This window comes from Pleurodeles waltl, chromosome 10, assembly GCF_031143425.1.
Source record: "Pleurodeles waltl isolate 20211129_DDA chromosome 10, aPleWal1.hap1.20221129, whole genome shotgun sequence".
Classification (NCBI taxonomy): domain Eukaryota; kingdom Metazoa; phylum Chordata; class Amphibia; order Caudata; family Salamandridae; genus Pleurodeles; species Pleurodeles waltl.
The window spans coordinates 895548081-895570202 of NC_090449.1; the positions used below are offsets into that span (position 1 = coordinate 895548081).

The 22122-nt window shown below is 43.3% G+C and overlaps 1 protein-coding gene across 1 annotated transcript in view; it reads right to left on the reverse strand.

Moving 5' to 3' along the window:
* CLXN (calaxin) overlaps positions 1 to 22122 on the reverse strand; it is a 153294-nt gene that overhangs the window by 56098 nt on the left and 75074 nt on the right. The window contains exon 4 of the mRNA XM_069211644.1: positions 5321 to 5472. Coding sequence (XP_069067745.1) covers positions 5321 to 5472 — 152 coding nt within the window. The remainder of the gene's footprint in view (positions 1 to 5320; positions 5473 to 22122) is intronic.

The window sequence follows — 22122 nt, forward strand, 5'->3', positions numbered from 1 at the left end:
CTTAATAATCTGCCTAGAAGGTCCCTGAGGGGTCGTACTTCATATGAGTGCCTGTTCGGAACTCAAATGTATGTTCCAGATCTTGATGGTCCTGGCGTGGAGGCGACAGAAACACCCTTTGACATAAATGAATGTATCACTATCTTACAGGAATTACAACAGTTCAGTGACAGCAACGCTTCTGCCAGTGCTGCCTCCACAGGAATTAAGGATGTGCCAGTAACACCTACCGGCTGGATTCCCAAAGTTGGGGATCTAGTTTGTGAACAGGTTGCTGTGAAAAAAGAGTTTGGTCCTTCTTATCGTGCACCGGTCCCAGTCTTGGGAATACACAGTACCAGAATTGTCATTCTACCACCGTTGGTTGGTGCTAAAGAAACCCGCTTTTTATCCATCGACAATGTCAAGTTACAACATGTGGCCGATCCTGCACAGCATCCCAGGGGAACAGCCAGTAGTTCCCGAATCCCTCTCACTACTGGTCAAGAAGTCCCTCTACAAGTTGTGAGCAGCAACACTGACACCTCTCCGAGCTTGGTGAGGGTGGAAAACGATCTTGCATTGGTTCCACTGACATCAAACAATACAGAAATAATTGATCAATTTGATACAACTTCAACACAGACAGATGGCGTCATTTATTCTGAACCACCACGGGAAACACCCACTGGTTGTCCACCTACAAACACAGCACCAGCTTTTGCACAAACTGCTTCTGGATACTTTGCCGACATCAACAACACCGTTTCGGACTCATTCACCTCTTCCACATCTGATCTGTCAAAAACACATACGCTGATAAACTGGCTTAAAGCAACTTACTTTATTCTTCCATGGAACTATCTGTAGCTTTCCTTGACTATATTGGCTTTCATACTTTGGATTGGTTTTGTCATAACATTCTTTTTATTAATACATGGTCATTTTCTTCCTGAAAGATCAACAGTCAAACTGGTGGATGAGGTCCTAAAACCAAATTTTTCTTCTCACAAGGTCAGCAGAGACTTGTCTTTTGTGAAAATTTCTGCTATACCAATTCCTGATGGGATTGTTTATGATAAAGTAACATTTGATATATCCAGCCCACAGAGGTCATTCAAATACCATATGTGTTTAAACTTTCAATGAACAATGTAATAGAAACCGGAGTTGTTTCTGATGATTGGGATGTGAAAACAGTTGATTCTATGATGAGTGAATTGCAGTATTATACTGTATTTAAAAACAAAGATGTTTATCAATCTAAAGAGAATTATGGTGACATGTTTTGCTATAATTATTATGGGCACCATTTCATTCACAGAACAAGAACCCCAAAAAATGTTTTTAATTATACACAATGGGAACATTGTCCAACTCCACCACAAAGGAGTTCTAAAACATATTATGGAAAGTATGCATATTTTTCTGGGCACAATGTTAAAAATGCTGAGTCATATTATTTTAAATTGCCATCAATAGAAAATGTATGCATATTATTGACAAATACGAAATGTATTTACTCGGATTCCTTTGTTTCCCAATTGGCTATAGAAGGCTATGAATATTGGCTAAAGTCGATTGACTTAAACGTGTGTGGGGAAAACGAAATTGGCAAATACGGGGGGAAGGAACTTTGTTTAGAGCATGCCTGATACCTGTTCAAATGATACTTTTAAATGAAACTGTACAATAAACAAGTTGTTTAGGCTTAGCAAAGATTAAGGAATTGAATGCGCCCAGTATTCCTGCCCCTGCAAAATTCCACAAATGGCAAAAATATATGAATGCAACTGAAGATCAACTCGATGAATGGGCCCAGAATGGCATATTTAATGCTTCACTGACACGTCCCGGCAGGTGGTTATTGTGGCCAATAGATACCAATGGGTGTCATAAATGTTTTATAAACTCCACAGGGGTTTTAGAACTAGTAGGCCCGACCCTCGCTATATATCATCCAAACATGCGGGTATAGTAACAATATACAGTGTAGGGAAACTATGCCAGCAATGGTTGAAGAGTTCCTCAATAGATGCTGTTAAAGAACACTTCAGTCTCCTGTCTAATAACACTGACTTACAGGACTTCCTGTTAGGCCCTATAAAACAACGCAGAAAGCGCTTCTTACATGAAGTATATAATGAAGTTTGGAAGCTTTCCCAACAAGAAGCTGCTGCCCGGTTAAGGCAAATAGACCAGGAACATTTACAGAAGGCATTAACTGTTGTAGATAATGGGATTAATACCCTCTCGGACCGGATATACACTCCAAATAACATTGTCTCCTCTGCAATAGACATAATACAAAGTGATATGTCTTCTTTATACCATGGACAAAGTCAACTAAAGTCCATTATGCAGTTGGCTTGGGCACTTCAAACAAGGAAGGCGGAACGCGTTCGCTGGCAACACGTTAGCGCAAGGGACATATTTTCTACATTTAATTTAACACAACAAAACAACTAATGGCTAAGAAGGAAGCAACGTATGTTATGTTAAACATCGAAAAGTTTAAAAAATTGCCTTTCACTGTAGCTGAAATACCATCTGCTGAGTGGATAATTCATGGGGTCATTATTCTGCCTATTTCAACACTTCAATTCGCCTCCTGTTTAAAACACATTCCAGTAGGTAGATATGAAAAGCTGGGAGATAGTTACATCCACGAGGTGTGGGAGGTGCCCTTCTTGTACAAATGCCTCAGTGGCATGAAAGAGGTCTTTCTTAGCAGTAGTGCATGCAAGACTTCTGTCAGCCATTCGATGGTTTGTAAACAGCTGTCCTTGCATGGGGCGTATAGCGCTTCTGCAGGGAACTTGGCTTGTTATCAGAAGGGAGTTCCGGTCCCCTTGATTAGACCTACGTTCCAGGTGCTTTCAAACAGCAGCTATGTTCTCCTCAATAGTGAAGACTATTGTGGGATGCAAGCCAGAATAGTTTATGTTCTTTCGGTCTCTAAGATTGTTACATGCTGCGGGAACGTACTTTTTCCTCCCACTAGACAAAAAGAGGTAGCTGACATTTGGCCCCATATTGCTACTTCAAATGTGAATGTTGACAAGTTGAGCAGACTCAAGGCTTTATTGTTCCAAAAACATGTGGCTCTCACATCTGCACACGAGACCTATGCACTTCAGGTGGCAAGGTTATCAGCTGAGAGACAGTCCCTTTTAAGTACCAACTTTCCAAGACACTTTGGTGAACTCGTGGGCCGAATATTTAATGCTGTTGGTTCTGGTTTCATTCACACCTTCACCTCTGTATTCGGTTTAATACCATCAGCCATCCACTACATATTCTCTAGTATTTTTGGGGAATTTCCAATAACTTTGGCTATAATAGGTGGCAAAAAGTGAATTTTGAAATTCATCACACAAAAAGGAGAGATTAGCCATAAAACAAGAGAATAAATCAATTCCTGGAAATGGACAGTAAATAAGCTTTTTCTGACCAATCCGATACGTACTCCCTGCAGATAATGAAATCATTCTTCTTCCTTTCCCTCTCTTTATGTGTGTAGCATTATTTTCCAGTTACGTAGTTTTTCTTATCATTTCTTGTATTTAATGGCAAGTTTGTAAACTACATTTGACTTGATTTTGATACTACTGAATAATAAGTGAACCTTGTCAAGAACAGTTCCCTTGAGTAGGAATTTAGACATTCTCAGACCTACATGGCCCCTTGCGAAAAAGAGGATCAGAGGAGGAGACACCACCCCAACAAAAGAGTAGGGTAGCGCCCTGATTTGGTAATCTTGGGTTGTGTCAAATGAAAGCTAAATTCTAAAGTTAAAACTGTGCTTCTCAGATTGACAGGAAAGCTTGACATGCACAATGTGTTTTGATGCAAAGCCGTAAATTATTTTTTCACGGACACAAAGTTGAGCATGCTGTAGTAGGCCAAATAGTATGTAAGGAGTTCACCAGATCATCTCAGTCTTGAATTAGTAGAGGACCTGATCATTAGAGGAAGAGATAATTTAATTACCCTATATGTACTAATATAGAGGGGGGAAGGGTTTGCAGGGAAATAGCTGCAGCAATGAAATGAATAGTGATATCTGTGAGGTCTCTTGTTAGGTACAGCTGAGGAGAAGTTGCTTCTTCGCCCTAATGAAGGATAAAAGAAAGATTCTCACACACTTTGAGAGGGGGGTGTTTTGCTTCTCATCGATTAATCCCTTCCCATGGTTCAATATTGTTGCTATCCATACTTCAGAAAGTGCAAAACATTTCTGCTTTTGGTTTCTCATTTTTGGGATTCATTGTCTTTACATTTGTCTTTAAATATGTTCCATGCTGTAGAACCCAGCCCAGAAAGTGATGGGCAAAACTGGAAAGCATGCGATGTGTCCCCCATGTAGGCTCCCTTTACCGTCTCATATGTTTTATCGGCATCCAGTGAAAGCATAAGAACATCCAATGTAGCCTTGTGGATGGAATTTAACTCGAAAAGAAAACAATTTTAGAAACAGTTATTTCTCTTACAAAACTGTTCTGGGATACTATGTTCATAAATTCAACGAAAATTCCATGATGGAGAAACAGTCACTGATGAAGGGTAATTTCAGACAAAAAATATTTGCAGCAAAAACACCCAATTTTGAAACATGTTTACGGATCATACACTTTGGGATATGGTGCACAATGGAACCGTTTATAAATGAAAAATATTTAAACTCATGCAAGTTGCATTCTAGCTAGAGACAATTTACAGTTTCGATAATTCCTTTTATATTGTTAAATGGTTCCTTTTTCCAATTTTGTATTCAGTGAGATAGGAAAAGTAGTTAAGTTAGACCTAGCACTTTGGTGGCAGACGTATCCGGATGCTAGTAAGCAAAAGAGGCAGATCATTAGTTTCAATTGCTTGATCACAGTTGAATCTTTGTAACCTAAACAGCGACTTAGAGAAATACTATGAAAGTCTCAATAGAGAGTGAGGGCACCGTTTTTAGATGCTCTCAGTGGAATGTTCACATAATACTGCCCTCATAAACTCACATGATCAAGAAACCCACTACCACGATGTATTCACCACCCATAACCACATATTTTTGGGGTCGGTGGAGGTAACAATTAAAGGGGTCAGAAGGAGGTAGGAGCGTTCCCCTTGAAATAAACAAAAAAACTTTTGCGATAAACATAAATATTCGTACAGTGGTAATGGGTTTGAGATAATGGACTTTCATCAAAGAAAAACATTATTTTAATGAAAGTATCAAAGGAGATCATTTTAAAGACTAGCCTCCTTTCTGTGAGGAAAAAATATTGGTCGGTACATGTTTGGTGCCTACTGACCCACTCAAGCATCTAGTGTTAAAATTATTACTTACCATCTTCTTCAGTGTTATTTCAACAAGGTCCTTTACTCCTTCATCGGGATCTTCCTCGGTTGGTTGTTTTAAGAGGCTGTTTTTCAGCATGTGAAACATTTCTTCCCGGGAAATGTATCCATCACCGTTCAAATCATATACATCAAAACAGTCTAGGAAAACAAACAGAAGCAAAGAGTTATAGATTGGAACAGACCAATTCTTACATTTACAAAATGGTGAGTGAAAATTAACATGATTGGCCATTTGCGGCCATGGTTTCAAAGGACTCACTCCCTAACCACATGATTCAAATGACATTGCCACCCCGTCCACCTTCCTCATTACAATCCTTACTGAAAAAAGTTTAACCACCTCCTGGGATAGGCAGTCAAAACCAAAAATGTTCAACGGAAGAGTTGGCATGTTTTTTTAAAATCATCCTCTTTCTGGGAACTTCCATATGCCTTCTTTCCCTCACTAAGGAGCTCCAGTAACTGGCTCTGGAGTGGATGAAGATGTTGTTTCTCAGATGCTGCATTTTAGCTGGCAAGGAATGATGGTTGGTAACAGCTTTGCGGCACCAGGGAGTAGACTCTGCAGCAGAAGGTCACAATCTATGGCAACTCCACTGGTAAGCTGGGGTGATGGCGGTGTGGCAAGAGACACACAATCTAGCGGCAGTGCTTTGTCAGACTCTGGGCCTCATTACGATCTTGGTGGATAGAATAATCTGTCAGAAACGTGACGGATATTCCATCTGCCGTATAACGATCTCCAAAAGGATATAATAGGACCGTAATATGGGGTTCAGGATATCCGTCACGTTTGTGACAGAGTAACCCCATCCGCCACACTCGTAATCAGGCCCTATGTCATGCCATCAAGACGCACAAGGCGTGATTTGAATTCCATGTTTGGTTGCCTCCTTATTCTGGCTGATTTGTCGTAGGAGGGCGACAGTGTTTTTAGCCAGCTGCTGAAATGGTAAATCCATCGGCCGTTGTTGGCGTTTTGTCCTCATCTGTGGCATTTCACTTGGAACAACGTAACCAAATGTATATGGTGGGTCCCTTTTGTTGTGTGTTTTTTCTTGGGCCTGCTTGATGCAAGTGGTATTCCGATGCATTACCTGAGCAGGTGCTCCCCTCATCTGGACTCAGTTGGGAAAATAGTGGAGCTGATGGGGTGGACTACAGAGCTTGAAGATGTCATATAACCTGTTTTGCATCGGATCCCATCTGGGCTCCTCTAAGTAGTTGGATTGTGTTCCCTCTTTTGGGCAGTACAGACAGCTGTGTGCATTATTACTTTCATTAGTGTTTTGTTATACAATCTATACTGTTGAGTGTGGCCTCAGCCTCGCTGTGCCAGATTTTTTTCTCTGAAGACATCTTACCTGGGCCAGGTTACATTTGGTGTATTTTATGGACATTTTCAGTGTCGCTGTTGCTCGTTGGCAGGTTAGCTTTGAGTGTTGAATGCCTCGGATGTCACAAGTACAGATCCATGTAATCCTCCTCAGATTTTGGCCTCCCTGATCAGTCTTTTTTTTGTATATATCTTTGTATTGTATTATCAATAACATATATATATCCATTAGCAAATGAGCTATTTAAAACATTCCAGACCAAGGCGGTCAAGGGCTGTGAGGTTGCAAAAGGAGTTTGTTTGGTATCGCCAAGCTGGTGTGTGCTGCTGCCGGTACAGAGAGGTTTAAACAGTAATGGCAGTGCTTAATTTGAGCTGGTGGTTTCTAGTGCTCGGCATTGGCATTTAATTGCCAGCACCAATAGTTATGACAGTCTGCCACATGGTGGCACTTTTTTATGTAAATTAGAGATAAGCATAAGAGTTGTATATTAATTAAATATACATTAATAATGACTAACACCTGCTACCCAAACCATTCTTATAGCTTTGGGAGCCTGGAATAGTCTGCGTTATCACACTTGTAGGACTGTGATGGTTAGTAGTTGTTTTGGTACGTAATTGGCAGTGATGGCAGAGGCAGTGGGTGGTTCAAGCTACAGTCGCCTCTTGACGAGTGCCCTTGGCACCTATAATTTTACAAATTAAGTACTGAGTAATAGCAATAACTGAAGAATACAAAAAGAGGAAGAAAGGGAAGAAGGAAAAAGGGAGGGTGGGGAGAGAGGGGTTCCCTTATATGCCTAGTGTAGTATTGCCCCAGACTCTGGTGGGGAGCTGGATTGTGCCTGTTATTAGAAATGTGTTGAGGAGGTCAGCGGAGTTCCTTATGAGGTAGGATAGGAGAAGGCAGGGTGGAGGCCCCAGGAGAGGCATGTGTTCCTCTGCAGGCTATCATCGATGACAAAGTCAAGAGGACTGCCCTGGGATCACTCTTTCATTGTCGAAGAGAGAGAGAGAGAGACCATGAGGATGGAGGGAGAGGCACTTCTATTCTACCATGTCACTTAACAGAAAAGCTGTAAGGCTTAGAGCCGCTAAGCTTGAGAGCTAGGGAATTCCAATTGCTCCCTGTAATCTATTAGTGGTTGGTACACCTGTGTACATTTCTTGTCTGAATGAGGGAGTGAGTAATCTTTTCCATGGCAAACACCTGCCACATTTTATAATACCAGTGTGTCTCTGATGGTGGCTCTTTATTTTTCCATCTGAATGGGATAAGTTGCTCAGATCCCCCTATCATGGTAGATGAGCATCTTATAATTTTTCGTTATTGCCTTCATGATGGAGGATAGAATGCCTAGAAAGGTGGTGAGGTGATGGACGGGGATGGGGTATCCTAGAGTGGCTCTGATATGCCCTAAGATTTCCTTTCACTATGTCTGTATGAGCGCGCACTCCCACCAAATATGTAGGAAAGCTCCCTTTGCCTGCCCACATCTCCAGCGAAGTGCTGGGGTGTAAGGGTACATTTGGTGGAGACAGGCTGGTGTTAGATACCAATGATACTTTATTTTACAGGCAGATTCGCTAGAGGGATGCAGTGTAAAGTGCATACATGTGTTCAGACCATGTAAATTAAATGCTACTTGAGGGTCTGCAGCACTGATTGTGCAGCCTACTTATTTAGCCCACTACCCATGTCTCAGGTCTGTCATTGCAGAGCCTGTGTGGGCAGTTTTGCACTGTCATGTCGACCTGGCAAATTAACCCTTTTGACAGGCCCAAACCATCCCTTTTTATACAAATAAGTCCCCCTTATATAGGCCCTAAACAACCCAGAGGGCGGGGTGCAGTATATTTAAAAGGCAGGCCATGTCTAGGTAGTGAAAAACTCCCAAAGTCGTTTTTCACTACAGCAAGGCTTAGCTCTCCCACAGGATAACACAGGGATTAATTTATTATATTTTATAAGTGTAATTCACAAGCTGGAAGGGATACGTTTGTCAAGTTCGATGTTTCTGGACTCACAATTTAAAATCACAACTTATTGTGAAGTCAGATTTTAAATTGCAGTCCTGAAAATTTGACATTTAGAATGTTGGCATTTTCTTACTTCTTACATTTTTATGTCTACTGCCTGTCTCCAATACACATTTGGAGTGGGATGCCAGCTGGGATTGTGCATTCACTCTAGACATCTACACACAAAGGGAGCTTAGGTGTAACTGATGGGCCATCCACAGCCTGATGGGCAATGCTGTGCAGGATGGGAGGGAGGGGCTGACACACCCGAATAGGTGGTGTCCTGCCCCCACACAAAGGGCTACATATCCCCCAGTAATGAGTCTGAAGCTAGGGCAGGAGGAGAGGAGGTATGGACGCTTCAAAGACCTTTCTTTGAAGACTCCGTTACATTAAAGGCCCAACTGGGTACAAGTAATGGACCTCTGACACCATCAACTCCGTACACCTCTGGACTTGTGGCTACTCTGCCAGGAAGAAGGACTGCTGTGTTCTACAAGGAATGCCACTCTGCTGTGCTGCTACTCTGCTGGACACATGTTCTGCTGTGCTGACCTTCTGCCTGCTGCCCTCCTTGCCTGAACGTGAGAAGGTCTGGATCTGCATCTCTCCAACACAGAACCTAAGTGACTCCAAGGGCTTTCTGGCTTGCCTCCTGTTTTCCAAAGTGTCAGGGACACAAAAGACTTTCAACTCACCCTACTACAGCACATGGACTTTGCTTGCTGCAAATCGTACCCTGCCAAGTGGTGCCAAACCAGTCCTGGGCCATTGCAAGTGGGTATAAAGTGCTGTTCCAAACAGAACTTGTTAGGAATGGGGTCTTTGGTAGGCAGTGAGGTTACCCCCATCCAAGCAAGCACCCTCACTCTAGCCAGGGCAAAGGAGAAACACACCTGGTTAAACCCCACTCACCACCTCAGTAGCTTGGCACGAGCAGACAGGCTTAATTCAGAGGCAAGGTGTTAAGTATTTGTATCAACAGTGAACCACTACAAAATGACAACACAGGTTTAGAAAAATAGTAAATATTTTATCTGAATAAACAAGACCAAATATGACAAAAATCCACAATATACAGTTAAAAATATGAATTTAGCACTTAAAAGCACAAAAATAGTGCCTGGAGGCACAAATGTTGCAAAATGGTATTAAGCATTGTTGTGACAGAGTTGTTTTCTACAATGTGACGCCAATGGCACCATTTACGAAGTCGTTTGACCCCAAGGTACAGTACCTTAGCAAACAAGTAGAAAACAGGCTGGTGCACGGAGTCAGGGTGCGAGGCGACGCTGTATCTGATGCGGCGTTGGTTCCTGTGCCACGAGGCAGAAGGGCAAAGGCGTCGAGCAGTGGTGTCAGGTCCTTACTGCAGAGCGGTGGAGGTGAAGCAGCGTCGGTTGCAAACTTTGTCCCTTGGTTCCGGCAGGTATTGAAGTCAGGCAAAATCACGATGCTGCGGGCAACCTCATGGGGTCGCAATGATGTCACAGGGCAGCAGGTGCTGCGATGGCATCAGATGTCACGGACGTCGGACTTACGACACTCTGAAGTCAGCGAAGTCGGGTGGGATTAGTGGCTGCAGCGTTGCGAAGCCTACAGGGTCGTTGGGGTTGTCGCACTTCTGCGAGGTCCAAGGTCTCAGGGAAGACGGCGTTGTGGTTCTGGCATCCTTTACAAAGACGCATGGTGTCGTCCAGCATCATTAGACAGGTTTTTACCCAGAATTTCACTTCCGGGGGCAAAGGAAGTGGAATGGCACCCTCTGGCAAGCTAGAGCTACAGCAGGCAGACACAGAACTGGGTGGTGAAGCCTTTGCTGTCCCTGAGGCTTCATAACATGAGGTAAGCTCTACTCCAAGCCCTTGGAGATACCTAGCAGGAATGCACAACAAAGTCCAGTCTCTGTCCCCTTGCACAGGCAGAAGCGGCAAATGCAGGATAGCCCAAAACAGCCCAATCACAGGCCAGAGCAGCACTTCTCCTCAGCTCTCCAGCTCTTCTCAAGGCAGAGGTTCCTCTTGAATCCTTGAAGTAATCTAATTTGCAGGGGGTTTGGGTCCAATACTTAAACTCCTTTCTGCCTTTGAAGTTGACACACTTCAAAGGGAAGTCTCTGTTGTGCTCAGAATGCTGCCTTCCCCAGGCCAGGCCCAGACGCACACCAGGGGGTTGGAGGCTGCATTGAGTTAGGGCAGACACAGCCCAATTCAGGTGAAAGTGACCCCTCCTCCCTCCATTCTAGCACAAATGGCTCATCAGGATATGCAGGCTACACCCCAGCTCCCTTTGTCCCACTGTCTAGAGGGGATTCATCAACAGCCCAACTGTCAAACTGACCCAGACAGGGAAGCCACAAACAGGCAGAGTCACAGAATGGTTTAAGCAAAAAAAAAGCCTACTTTCCAAAAGTGGTATTTTCAAACTAACAATTTAAAAACCAACTTCACTAACAGATGTATTTTTAAATTGTGAGTTCAGGGACACCAAACTCCATATTTCTATCTGCTGTCAAAGGGAATCTGCACTTTAATAACATTTGAAGGCAGCCCCCATGTTAACTTATGAGAGAGATAGGCCTTACAACAGTGAAAACTGAATTTGGCAGTATTTCACTGTTAGGACATGTAAAACACATCAGTAAATGTCCCACCTTTAACATACACTGCACCCTGCCCATGGGGCTACCTAGAGCCTACCTTAGGGGTGCCTTACATGTATTAAAAGAAAAGGTCTGGGCCTAGTAAGTGGAAGTTGAATTGGCAGGTTAAAACTGCACACACAGACACTGCTGTGGTAGGACTGAGACATGCTTACAGGGCTACTTAAGTGGGTGGCACAACCAGTGTTCTGAACTGCGTGGGGGTACCTTTGCTAGTGCAAGGGTGATCTCACACTTAGTAACTTTGCACCTAGCCTTCATTAAATGATGGTTAGACATATAGGTCACTTATAAATTACTTACGTGCAGTGAAAATGGCTGTGAAATAGTGTGTGCACTATTTCACGCAGGCTGCAGTGGCAGTCCTGTGAAATGGTTTGTCTGAGCTCCTTATGGATGGCAAAAGAAATGCTGCAGCCCATAAGGACCTTCTGGAACACCCAATGCCCTGGGGACCTAGGTACCATATACTAGGGACTTATAAGTGGGGTCCAATGTGCCAATTAAAATTGGTAAATTAAGTCACTAGCCTATAGTGACAAATTTAAAAGCAGAGAGAGCTTAAGCACTGAGGTTCTGGTTAGCAGAGCTTCAGTGACACAGTTAAGCACTACTGACAACACACAAATTAGACCACAAACTATGAGCACTGGGGTCCTGACCAGCAGGATCCCAGTGAGACAGGCAAAACATACTGACATACAGATAAAAATGGGGGTAAGATGCCAAGAAAGATGGTACTTTCTGACAGTAGGGGATGATATCTCTAATTGGTTTGCTGCACTTGAGGGGGCCTGTAAAGTTCAGAGGATCCCTCAAAGACTGTGGGCTGCTATCCTCTGGTTGTCCTTCTCTGGCAAGGGGAGGGATAGACTTCTCACTGTCAGAGAAGAGGATGCAGACAACTACAGTATTCTTAAGTCTGCACTCTTAGAGGGTTTGGTCTCACCACTGAACAATACAGAATAAAGTTCAGGGAGACCAGAAAAGAGTCCTTACAAGATTGGATAGACTGTGTGGACTGTTCTGTTAAAGCTTTGGAAGGCTGGTTACATGGCAGAAAAGTCTAAAACCTCTTCCTCCTCTGCACACAGTAAAAAGCCGTGGTGCTATGTGTGCAGAAATAAATGCCATAGGCCAGGGGACTGCTCCTGTCCTGGTAAAGGCCCTGAGCCTTCCACCATTATTACTTCCACTCCTTGTGCCCCTGGTAGTAGTAGTAATAGTGGTGGGACTACTGGCAGCAGTCAGCCCAAAGGTGTAGTTGGGTTCACATTTGGGTCCATAGTAGAAACTGGGGTAGGTGTTGTAACCCCCAAGACAGTTTCTGTCTCACAGGGTAGCACTGGCCTTGCCACCCTAGCTGCTTGTCCCCTTAATATGGATAAGTACAAACACCACATTCAGATAAATGATGTTGAGGCCCATGCCTACATTGACACAGGTGCCTGTGTCACCTTAGTTACTGAAAACCTAGTGTCACCTGCACAACACCTACCTGGTCACCAGTACCAAGTCACTGATGTCAAAAACTCCACTCAGTCCCTCCCCTTAGCTGTAGTACACCTAGGCTGGGGTGGAGTTACTGGCACCAAACAGCTAGTAGTCTCACCTAGCTTACCCGTTGAGTGTCTCTTAGCAAATGACCTAGAGGCTTCAGATTGGGCTGAGGCAGAGTTCCTTATCCATGCTGGGAATTTCCAAGCAATTGCACCCTTTAATCTCAAGAGAGGCTAAAAAGCAAAGTAGGGAAAGAGCCCTGGAGCCTGAAATAATGGTCCAGGACACTCCTAAAAATACAGGTATGCAGGATATCAAATTATCCACTGCCCACCCTCCCACTAAGGATCTCATTCCTCTGAGGGAGGATACCACCCCCAGGGTGGAGCCTGTACCACAGGAGCCAAATGCTGCCACAGCTGAGCTTTAGGACAACATTTTTGTCTTGCTCTAGCCCTGCTCAGACAGCACCCCTGTCTAGCATTACGCCCCCTAGGACAGCATCCCTGTCCTAACATAGGGACCCAGGAACAGTCATTCTGCCCCACTCTAAAACTCCTCCCACACCTTAAAAATATAGAATCACAGGGTACACTGTTTAAATGTACTTTAGGTAGAAGTAACCAAACAGGGTGGTTCACCTCCCCACAGGGAAGATCCACATAGTGGATGATAAAGGGAGTAACCACTCTCCTGCAGAGCTACTCTCCATTTCTCAAAACTTAGACAATAGAGTCCCAACTGGCCAAGGTTAGCCTTATTGTCCTTCGTTGGGGGTGGGGGTTGTATAGGAAAGTAGCCTCTTTCTAGCTCGGTTACCCCCACATTTGGCCTGTTTGTCAGTGTGTTTGACTGTGTTCACTGGGATCCTGCTAACCAGGAACCCAGTGATTATGCGCCCTCCTTTAAACTTGGTTGCTGGAACCTTTTTCATCCCACAATTAGCATACCGGTGTCCCCATGTAAGCCCCTAGTATGTGGCACACAGGTACCCACTGCAGAGAGACCTTTGTGCACAAACTTGATGAGGTGAACAGACGCCAAGTTAATTGAAGTTCTGTCTGTGCATGGGGGATTGGAAAGGCTCAGGGGACTGTCGTCCCCTTAAAGGTGAGGACAAAGCAAACCATGAGCCTCCTTTTAAATAAGTGCACTCTTCTTGGCAATACTAAAAACAGAGGTAACTGTAATGTAAGCGCATGTGATTTGTGTTTTTTCTTTGTAGATCAGTAAGGCCGTAAGGGTAACACCTGCAGCTTGCGTGCAATTTGTGTTTTCTTTTCTTTGTGAATCAATAAGGTCACAAAAGTAACACATTCACCCACCAAGGTCATATTGTGGTGCTCAGACTGCCTGAAGTGCAGCAGTCCTCAGACCGCCACACTCATAATGAGGCCCTTCGTAGACTGAACTGAGCAGTTAGCTCCACAGATGAGCCCATGGCCAGAAGAGTGGTCCTTTGATCCACACAATATGGCAAATGCTGAACACTGCATTCTGTATGGTATGGGTGATCCTGGTTGGGACTACCCTTATGTGAGGAAATATCTGCACATATGGCAGCAATACGCCAGACAGCATCCTCCCCGCGTGCCACTACCCCTTTACATTAGATGCCCCTAATACGTAAGGGCCCTGGGGCACCACATTATGTTCCTTGGCCACAAATGGACAAGGAAAAACTCAGAAAACAGTTGCCACTGCTGACAGAGGGCGCAGGGAAATAGATCAGAGCATTTGGGAAGCAAACTGCAGGCATCACCCTGGCAGTACAGGATGTAAAAAGCCTGCTTGGCTCCCTCATAGGAGACAAAAGAGGCACAGTATTTAAAAAAGGCCGGAGTGGATCACCATTTAACCTGGTCAGATCTGTAATGTGGGATCACCTGAGGAAAATATACCCTGACAGACCAGACATCGGATCACTCATTTCTCAGTCTGTGCAACAGAATGATGATCCCGCACATTACCTCAATAAGATGAAAGAAAAGGATGTGGGTGAGGGCTGGGAAGTTAACAGGGGATAATGCCATACTGTTCTATAATGGAGGAGTAGGAAAAGGTAGGATGGGTCCTCCAAGAAGGGATCAGGCATGTTAATATTGTCAGAGGTTTGGGCATCGTATTATAGACTGTAACATGAGGAGATGGTGTCCTGCCATTTGATAAAGTTTTGTTTTGACCAATGACTTTGTGTTTCACCACTGCGCATATTAGTTGCTCAATGTTCACCAGTAGCACATGGTATGTTTTGTTCAGTTTAGCCGCCTATGGGCTTTGACATTGCATTAGTCATTACATTCTGTATTGTGCCTATTGGCTTTGACATGGCATTAGCCATTGCTTTCTGTATTCAGTTTAGCCGCCTATGGGCTTTGACATTGCATTAGCCATTACATTCTGTATTCTGCCTATTGGCTTTGACATGCTGTATCCAGTCTAGCCGCCTATTGGCTTTGACATTGCATTCCTATTGGCTTTGACATGATGTATTCAGTTTAGCTGCCTATTGACTTTGACATGCTATTAGATATTCTGCCTATTGGCTTTGACATGATATCATATATTACATTTTGTATTCAGCTCAGCTGCCTATTGGCTTTGACATGATATTATACATTGCATTTTATATTCAGCTCAGCTGCCTATGGGCTTTGACATGATATAAGACATTGCATTTTGTATTCAGCTTAGATGCCTATTGGCTTTGACATGACACTAGACATTGCATTTGATATTTAGGTTAGCTGCCTATTGCCTTTAACATGACATTGCATTTGATATTTAGGTTAGCTGCCCATTGCCTTTAACGTGGAGTTAGACATGGCAGTTGAGAATCTAAGCTGTATTTTTCCAAGCTGTGTTTTTGCACCAGAGAACCAAGATGTTTTGCTCTCACAGTAGACTAGACCTGATAAGAGAGAGTACATGGGCGTCGTTTCTCTTCCCTTGAGCTTGGGAACAGGAGTAGTCTTGGAGACCTGGCCAGTCTCCAAAAGGCTTGCTCAGTTTCCCAGGTCTGAGGGGAGGGGGCACACCTTTGTAACGAATGTAACAGGCTGCAGAGGGTCAGATTCGAATCTGCCGGACCTCGTGCTGGAGCTTGGCGCAGGCTGCCAGCAATCCCGTGTGGGTAGATGAATCTCTCTTTCTCGCGGCTGACAGGGGTCCTCAGCTTGCAGACCTTAGAAAGATGAAGCTGTGAATAGTTCCCACACGGTGAAGTATTTGTTTTGCTTTGCATTCAATATCTTATAAATATAACCTGCTGTGTATATTGCAAACTGATATATTTTGTTTGATTAACGCGGACTTGAAAGCTACTAATTCGTCATTCATTCATAAACATTGTGGTTGGGGAAGAATAAAATAACAATAAAAGTCTTCTTTGACCTCAGAAGTGCATTTCTGTTGTGTTATGTTAGTGCTTAGAAACTAAATAAGAGGAAAGCACTACAATTGGTACCTGGAGTCGTGGGGTCGGTCATTAAGAGGTGATTAAAGGGGTTTGACGAGTTAGTAGATTTCTAAGTGCACACTTTAAAAGTGTAATTGTTTTTTGTTGTTTGGAGAATTACAGAAATTGTTTTCTGTTTGGAGAATCACAGTAGCACGGCAGACCATGTCTGAGAATACATGCGTTGATGAACTGCCTGATGGTGCTAAGAAAAACTGTGAATTGTTTTCTGTTTGGGGAATTACAGAAGAAAATGCATGTGTAGCTAAAATGCCTGATGTTGTTTTGAGAAATAATTCCCGTTGTATATATGTAGAAAAAGTGTGTTTTGGAAGTAATGATGACAGAAAGGTCTGGATACCTTTATCTGCTTACAGAGAAATGCAGGAGAAATGTAGGAAGTTGGAACATGAAAATAGGAATTTACGTGAGCAAATTAGCCAGGATACGATAATTCAAAATAATGCTGAAAGTTATAAAAATGAAGAATCTTTCTTGTCCCATTCCAGTAATGAGGGGGTTAAGACAGCTCCGAGCTGCACTGAGTTTCTGTGTGAGCCAGGGTTTTTGGCAGCCAAAATGCATTCCTTAACTGATAACACGGACGAGAGAGCTCAGAATGTGATTTACGAGTTACCGTTGCAAAATGCACAAGTAAAACAAAAGATTTTAGAGCAAGACACCCCGAGTTTCATTAGCTTGTTTGATTTTTGGAAAAAGAATAGCCCTCATTTGAGAGAAATCCTAACACTTTTGTACATGGTCACTGTGAAAAATAATATGCAGCTGCGCGCTTGTGATTTGGCAAATGAAATAATGCAGACTTTAGGTTTCTGCGCAGTGCAAGAAGGAAAAACTGATGTACATGTAACTCAAGAACAAGGAAAGAAAATAGTGCCCCTAGCTAGAATCATACAATGGATCTGGTACTTGCAAGACAGGGCTAGAGTACCACAGATAAAAGAATTACCAATGAAGTTGTGTGCACCATTTGAATTCGTGTCCACTGAAGATAAAAAGCATGTTTGTTTTACTAATGATTCATTGACTGAAATGTTGCTTTCTGGCACAGTAGAAGGAACAGAGTTGTATAATGTGTGTCAGATTTTAAAGCAAGAGCTACATGAGATGTGTCATTTTTATGCTGATTTTTGGTTCTTTGATAATGTTTTAGCACCTAACTGGTTCAATTACCTTGCAGATGTTAATGAGAAAAATGCAGAGAGAGAAGTGTACACCCAGAATTCTGCCTTAGTGGGGATGGCTAAGTGGGTGCCCCAGCTGAGAGAAAAAGCCACTTACAGGTGGGCAGAGATGAGAGAGATAAAAACTGTGCAGCACGCACAAAAGCAATCTGTCATGCAAGCAGTCACAGAGCAGTTGGGGAGAGGAAAGTTACCAGAACAGAAATGGCAAATTGATCAGGTTTTAGGGAAAGTGATTGCTGCAAATTACCAAGGAAAAATCGAAATTATGCTGATACCTAGAAAAGAATCTGATTCATTCATACAAATTGGAGACAGAATGGCCCAACTTGACAAAAATGCAGTGAATGGAGGTTTGGTAAAGAAGGAGTCTGCCCCAGCCCTTCTGACAGTGCAAGAAAAGGGAAGCTGTGGTGCAGCAGATAAAAATCTCAGTGCTGATGTGTGGGCTGAAGCCCCAAGTGACCCTCCAGAACCTGCAGAGAATATAACAAAGGGCCCCAAAAACGTCCTGCTGATTATAAAACAGGGAAAGAAAGAGGAAGGGTGCAGTTTAAATGAAAAATGTTATTTGCAAGAAAAGTCATACTTGTTTCTTTTGCAGATCCGACCACGTTTCGCCACTGTCCCTGAGTGTGCTGTGTGGTCCCCCTTCCGGTGTGTGCGTGTGGGGTCGGGGAAGGGACCGAATCCCCAACCTGAACCTGGCTGAGTAAAGTGCCAGCACCATGGATCCATTTTGCGCAAACTGCGCCTTCAGTTCAAGTTCAACTTGTTTGCTGTGTTTTTTTTTTTTTCCCTCTCGTATGGAACTCTGACTTTTGCTTACCTTCCAGAAAACCTTTCAGGTGGACCGTGCACCTTTACATGAGCAGAACTCATGCCACATCAAATTGCTAACACTGTTGAATTAGAGACTCATTCAGAGAAAAAAAAAAAAAAAAAAAAAAAAAAATTGCCCAGTCTTTTCTATGTAGATGTATCTGATGTGAAAGGTTATGAGATCAATGTGTTAATTCACTTCTATTGCGTTACAGGGATTGCTTTGATCATAATGTTTTTTTGTGCTGATGTTTTTTTTATGTTTGTTTGAAATATGAGATATGTGAAACAAAAATTCATTGGTCAAAGGGCGGAATGTCCTGCCATTTGATAAAGTTTTGTTTTGACCAATGACTTTGTGTTTCACCACTGCGCATATTAGTTGCTCAATGTTCACCAGTAGCACATGGTATGTTTTGTTCAGTTTAGCCGCCTATGGGCTTTGACATTGCATTAGTCATTACATTCTGTATTGTGCCTATTGGCTTTGACATGGCATTAGCCATTGCTTTCTGTATTCAGTTTAGCCGCCTATGGGCTTTGACATTGCATTAGCCATTACATTCTGTATTCTGCCTATTGGCTTTGACATGCTGTATCCAGTCTAGCCGCCTATTGGCTTTGACATTGCATTCCTATTGGCTTTGACATGATGTATTCAGTTTAGCTGCCTATTGACTTTGACATGCTATTAGATATTCTGCCTATTGGCTTTGACATGATATCATATATTACATTTTGTATTCAGCTCAGCTGCCTATTGGCTTTGACATGATATTATACATTGCATTTTATATTCAGCTCAGCTGCCTATGGGCTTTGACATGATATAAGACATTGCATTTTGTATTCAGCTTAGATGCCTATTGGCTTTGACATGACACTAGACATTGCATTTGATATTTAGGTTAGCTGCCTATTGCCTTTAACATGACATTGCATTTGATATTTAGGTTAGCTGCCCATTGCCTTTAACGTGGAGTTAGACATGGCAGTTGAGAATCTAAGCTGTATTTTTCCAAGCTGTGTTTTTGCACCAGAGAACCAAGATGTTTTGCTCTCACAGTAGACTAGACCTGATAAGAGAGAGTACATGGGCGTCGTTTCTCTTCCCTTGAGCTTGGGAACAGGAGTAGTCTTGGAGACCTGGCCAGTCTCCAAAAGGCTTGCTCAGTTTCCCAGGTCTGAGGGGAGGGGGCACACCTTTGTAACGAATGTAACAGGCTGCAGAGGGTCAGATTCGAATCTGCCGGACCTCGTGCTGGAGCTTGGCGCAGGCTGCCAGCAATCCCGTGTGGGTAGATGAATCTCTCTTTCTCGCGGCTGACAGGGGTCCTCAGCTTGCAGACCTTAGAAAGATGAAGCTGTGAATAGTTCCCACACGGTGAAGTATTTGTTTTGCTTTGCATTCAATATCTTATAAATATAACCTGCTGTGTATATTGCAAACTGATATATTTTGTTTGATTAACGCGGACTTGAAAGCTACTAATTCGTCATTCATTCATAAACATTGTGGTTGGGGAAGAATAAAATAACAATAAAAGTCTTCTTTGACCTCAGAAGTGCATTTCTGTTGTGTTATGTTAGTGCTTAGAAACTAAATAAGAGGAAAGCACTACAGATGGGAGGAGCAAAATGAAAGAATGAAAAATTTATGGTCCATCTGGAAATATGACAGTGTAGCGACACAATTATTCACAGATCACATATATACCCCAGACACTGCCACAAATTGCTACATAACCAGGAATGCACCAAGCGCAGCAAGGACTGCCTCAGCAGCGCTATCAAATACCTTCACAGAAATCCCACCCCAACCTGGACAAGGAGGGTTGGTGGTGAGTGGGGGAAATCCTTTCCAGGTGACCCCTGCGGAAGGATACACACAATGAGGATGCCCGCAGAGGATTTCTGTGTGTCCAGTCTGGTCAGTGACACACATGCCATATGAGGAACCCACTCTGACCGTGTCCATTAATGACAAGAGAAAGTCATTCCTCATAGATACAAGAGTAGCAAAATCCTGTATTACTGATGGAGGACTCCCACTTTCCAACAGATCCATAGACACACAGAGATTCTCTGGGGAAATAGTAAGGGTTCCTTTTACCAGATCCATAGAAATGGAAGTAGGAGGGAGACATATTCACGGCTGCTTAATGTTCTCTCCAGCTGCCCCAGCAAATTTGTTAGGCAAAGACTTGATGGCAAAATTTAAAATGAACATTCATTTTAAGCAAGACGGTAGCATCGTTTGCTCCACACCTGGAGTTCGACCCTCCAGAGTCAACGGTAGACCCCTCCAGCAGAGACCAGACGAGAGCATGGCGCACTGGTGTGGATGCATTTACTGCAGCAGTATACCCCATCATAGCAGAAATACCAGAGCTATTGGGGAGGGAGGTTCAATTGCCCAAAGAATTCCTTTTTAGGCAGCAAGGACAGGACCCTATATTATCAGAAGCAGAGGTAATATTGCGGATAGAGGGTTTGGAACTAACACCCACCTATGGCGCCTTGACAGCCAGTGACCATAATACTGCTTTGTGGGCACGTGTCATCTTCCTTGAGCCTGGAAAGATGATTAGGGAGATACTGGATGACAAGTTATAGGATGATAGCCCCAAGAAAAGGATTATACTTCGCCAGGATGACATACAACTAAGAACTGTGTTAGAAGTCAGAATGCCCACACCAAGCAGAGCTTTGGACTCAGTAGAAGAAGCCAATCTGCCACAGGTGCCAGACGTCGGATTACATTGAAGGAAGGTGCCATCTTACCCAGAGTAAAACAATACCTGTTGTCCAAGCAGACAGAGGAGGGCATCATCCCCACTATACAGGTGTTTCTGGAACAAGGAATAATTTACCCTGGAGTGTCACCAGGAGTGGAGTGTCACCTTGTAACACCCCTATATACCCAGTTAAGAAAGCCAAGGGCAATACTTGGTGCACGTTTCAAGACCTGCACCCTTTATGTGTTACCTGAATTCTTGATTGTCCCAGGCCCTTCCATCATCCTCACAAACATTCTGCAGCACGCTGGGTACTCTTCAGTTATCGATCTTAAGAATGTCTTCTTCAGCATTCCTCTCCATCCAGATAGTCATTATCTGACTGCATTCTCATATTGTGGGACCCAGTATTTGTACTCTTGTTTGCCCCAAGGGTATTGCAAATCCCCCAGGGTGTTCAACAGAGCAATAAAAAAGACCTGTAAAAATTTCAGTGTAACAGCACACTGTTGCAAAATGTCGATGACATATTGGATTGTAGTCCTACCAGGCAAGAGTGTAGAAGGGACACTGTATCCTCTCTGGACATGAGTGGTTAGTAGAGATATAAAGTGGAGAAGGGAAATTTCAGTACTGTAAGGAAGAATTCCAATATTTAGGACAATTACTGTCAGCATCTGGTAGACAAGTAACACCTGAAAGGGTAGTCTCCATTTGGCAAATATCAGAGGAATGCACAAGTTTCTGGGCCTCTGTATCTACGTGGAAGATGAGTATTTGATTATAGCACTCTAATAGCCCGCTTATTGACAGCTGTCAAGCAGGCAAGAGATAGGGAGGATAAGATAATTTGGACACCAGAGATGAGGGAAACCTTCCAAAACCTGCAGGATGAGATAACAAATGCTCCTCTCCTCGCAACTCTAGATTACACCAAAGGGTTGTACCTATTCTGCCACTGCAATGGAGAGGTGATGACAGTTGTCCTCACACAGAAGTACCTGCTAGGAAACAAACCAATCACATACTTCAGTGGGCTGCTG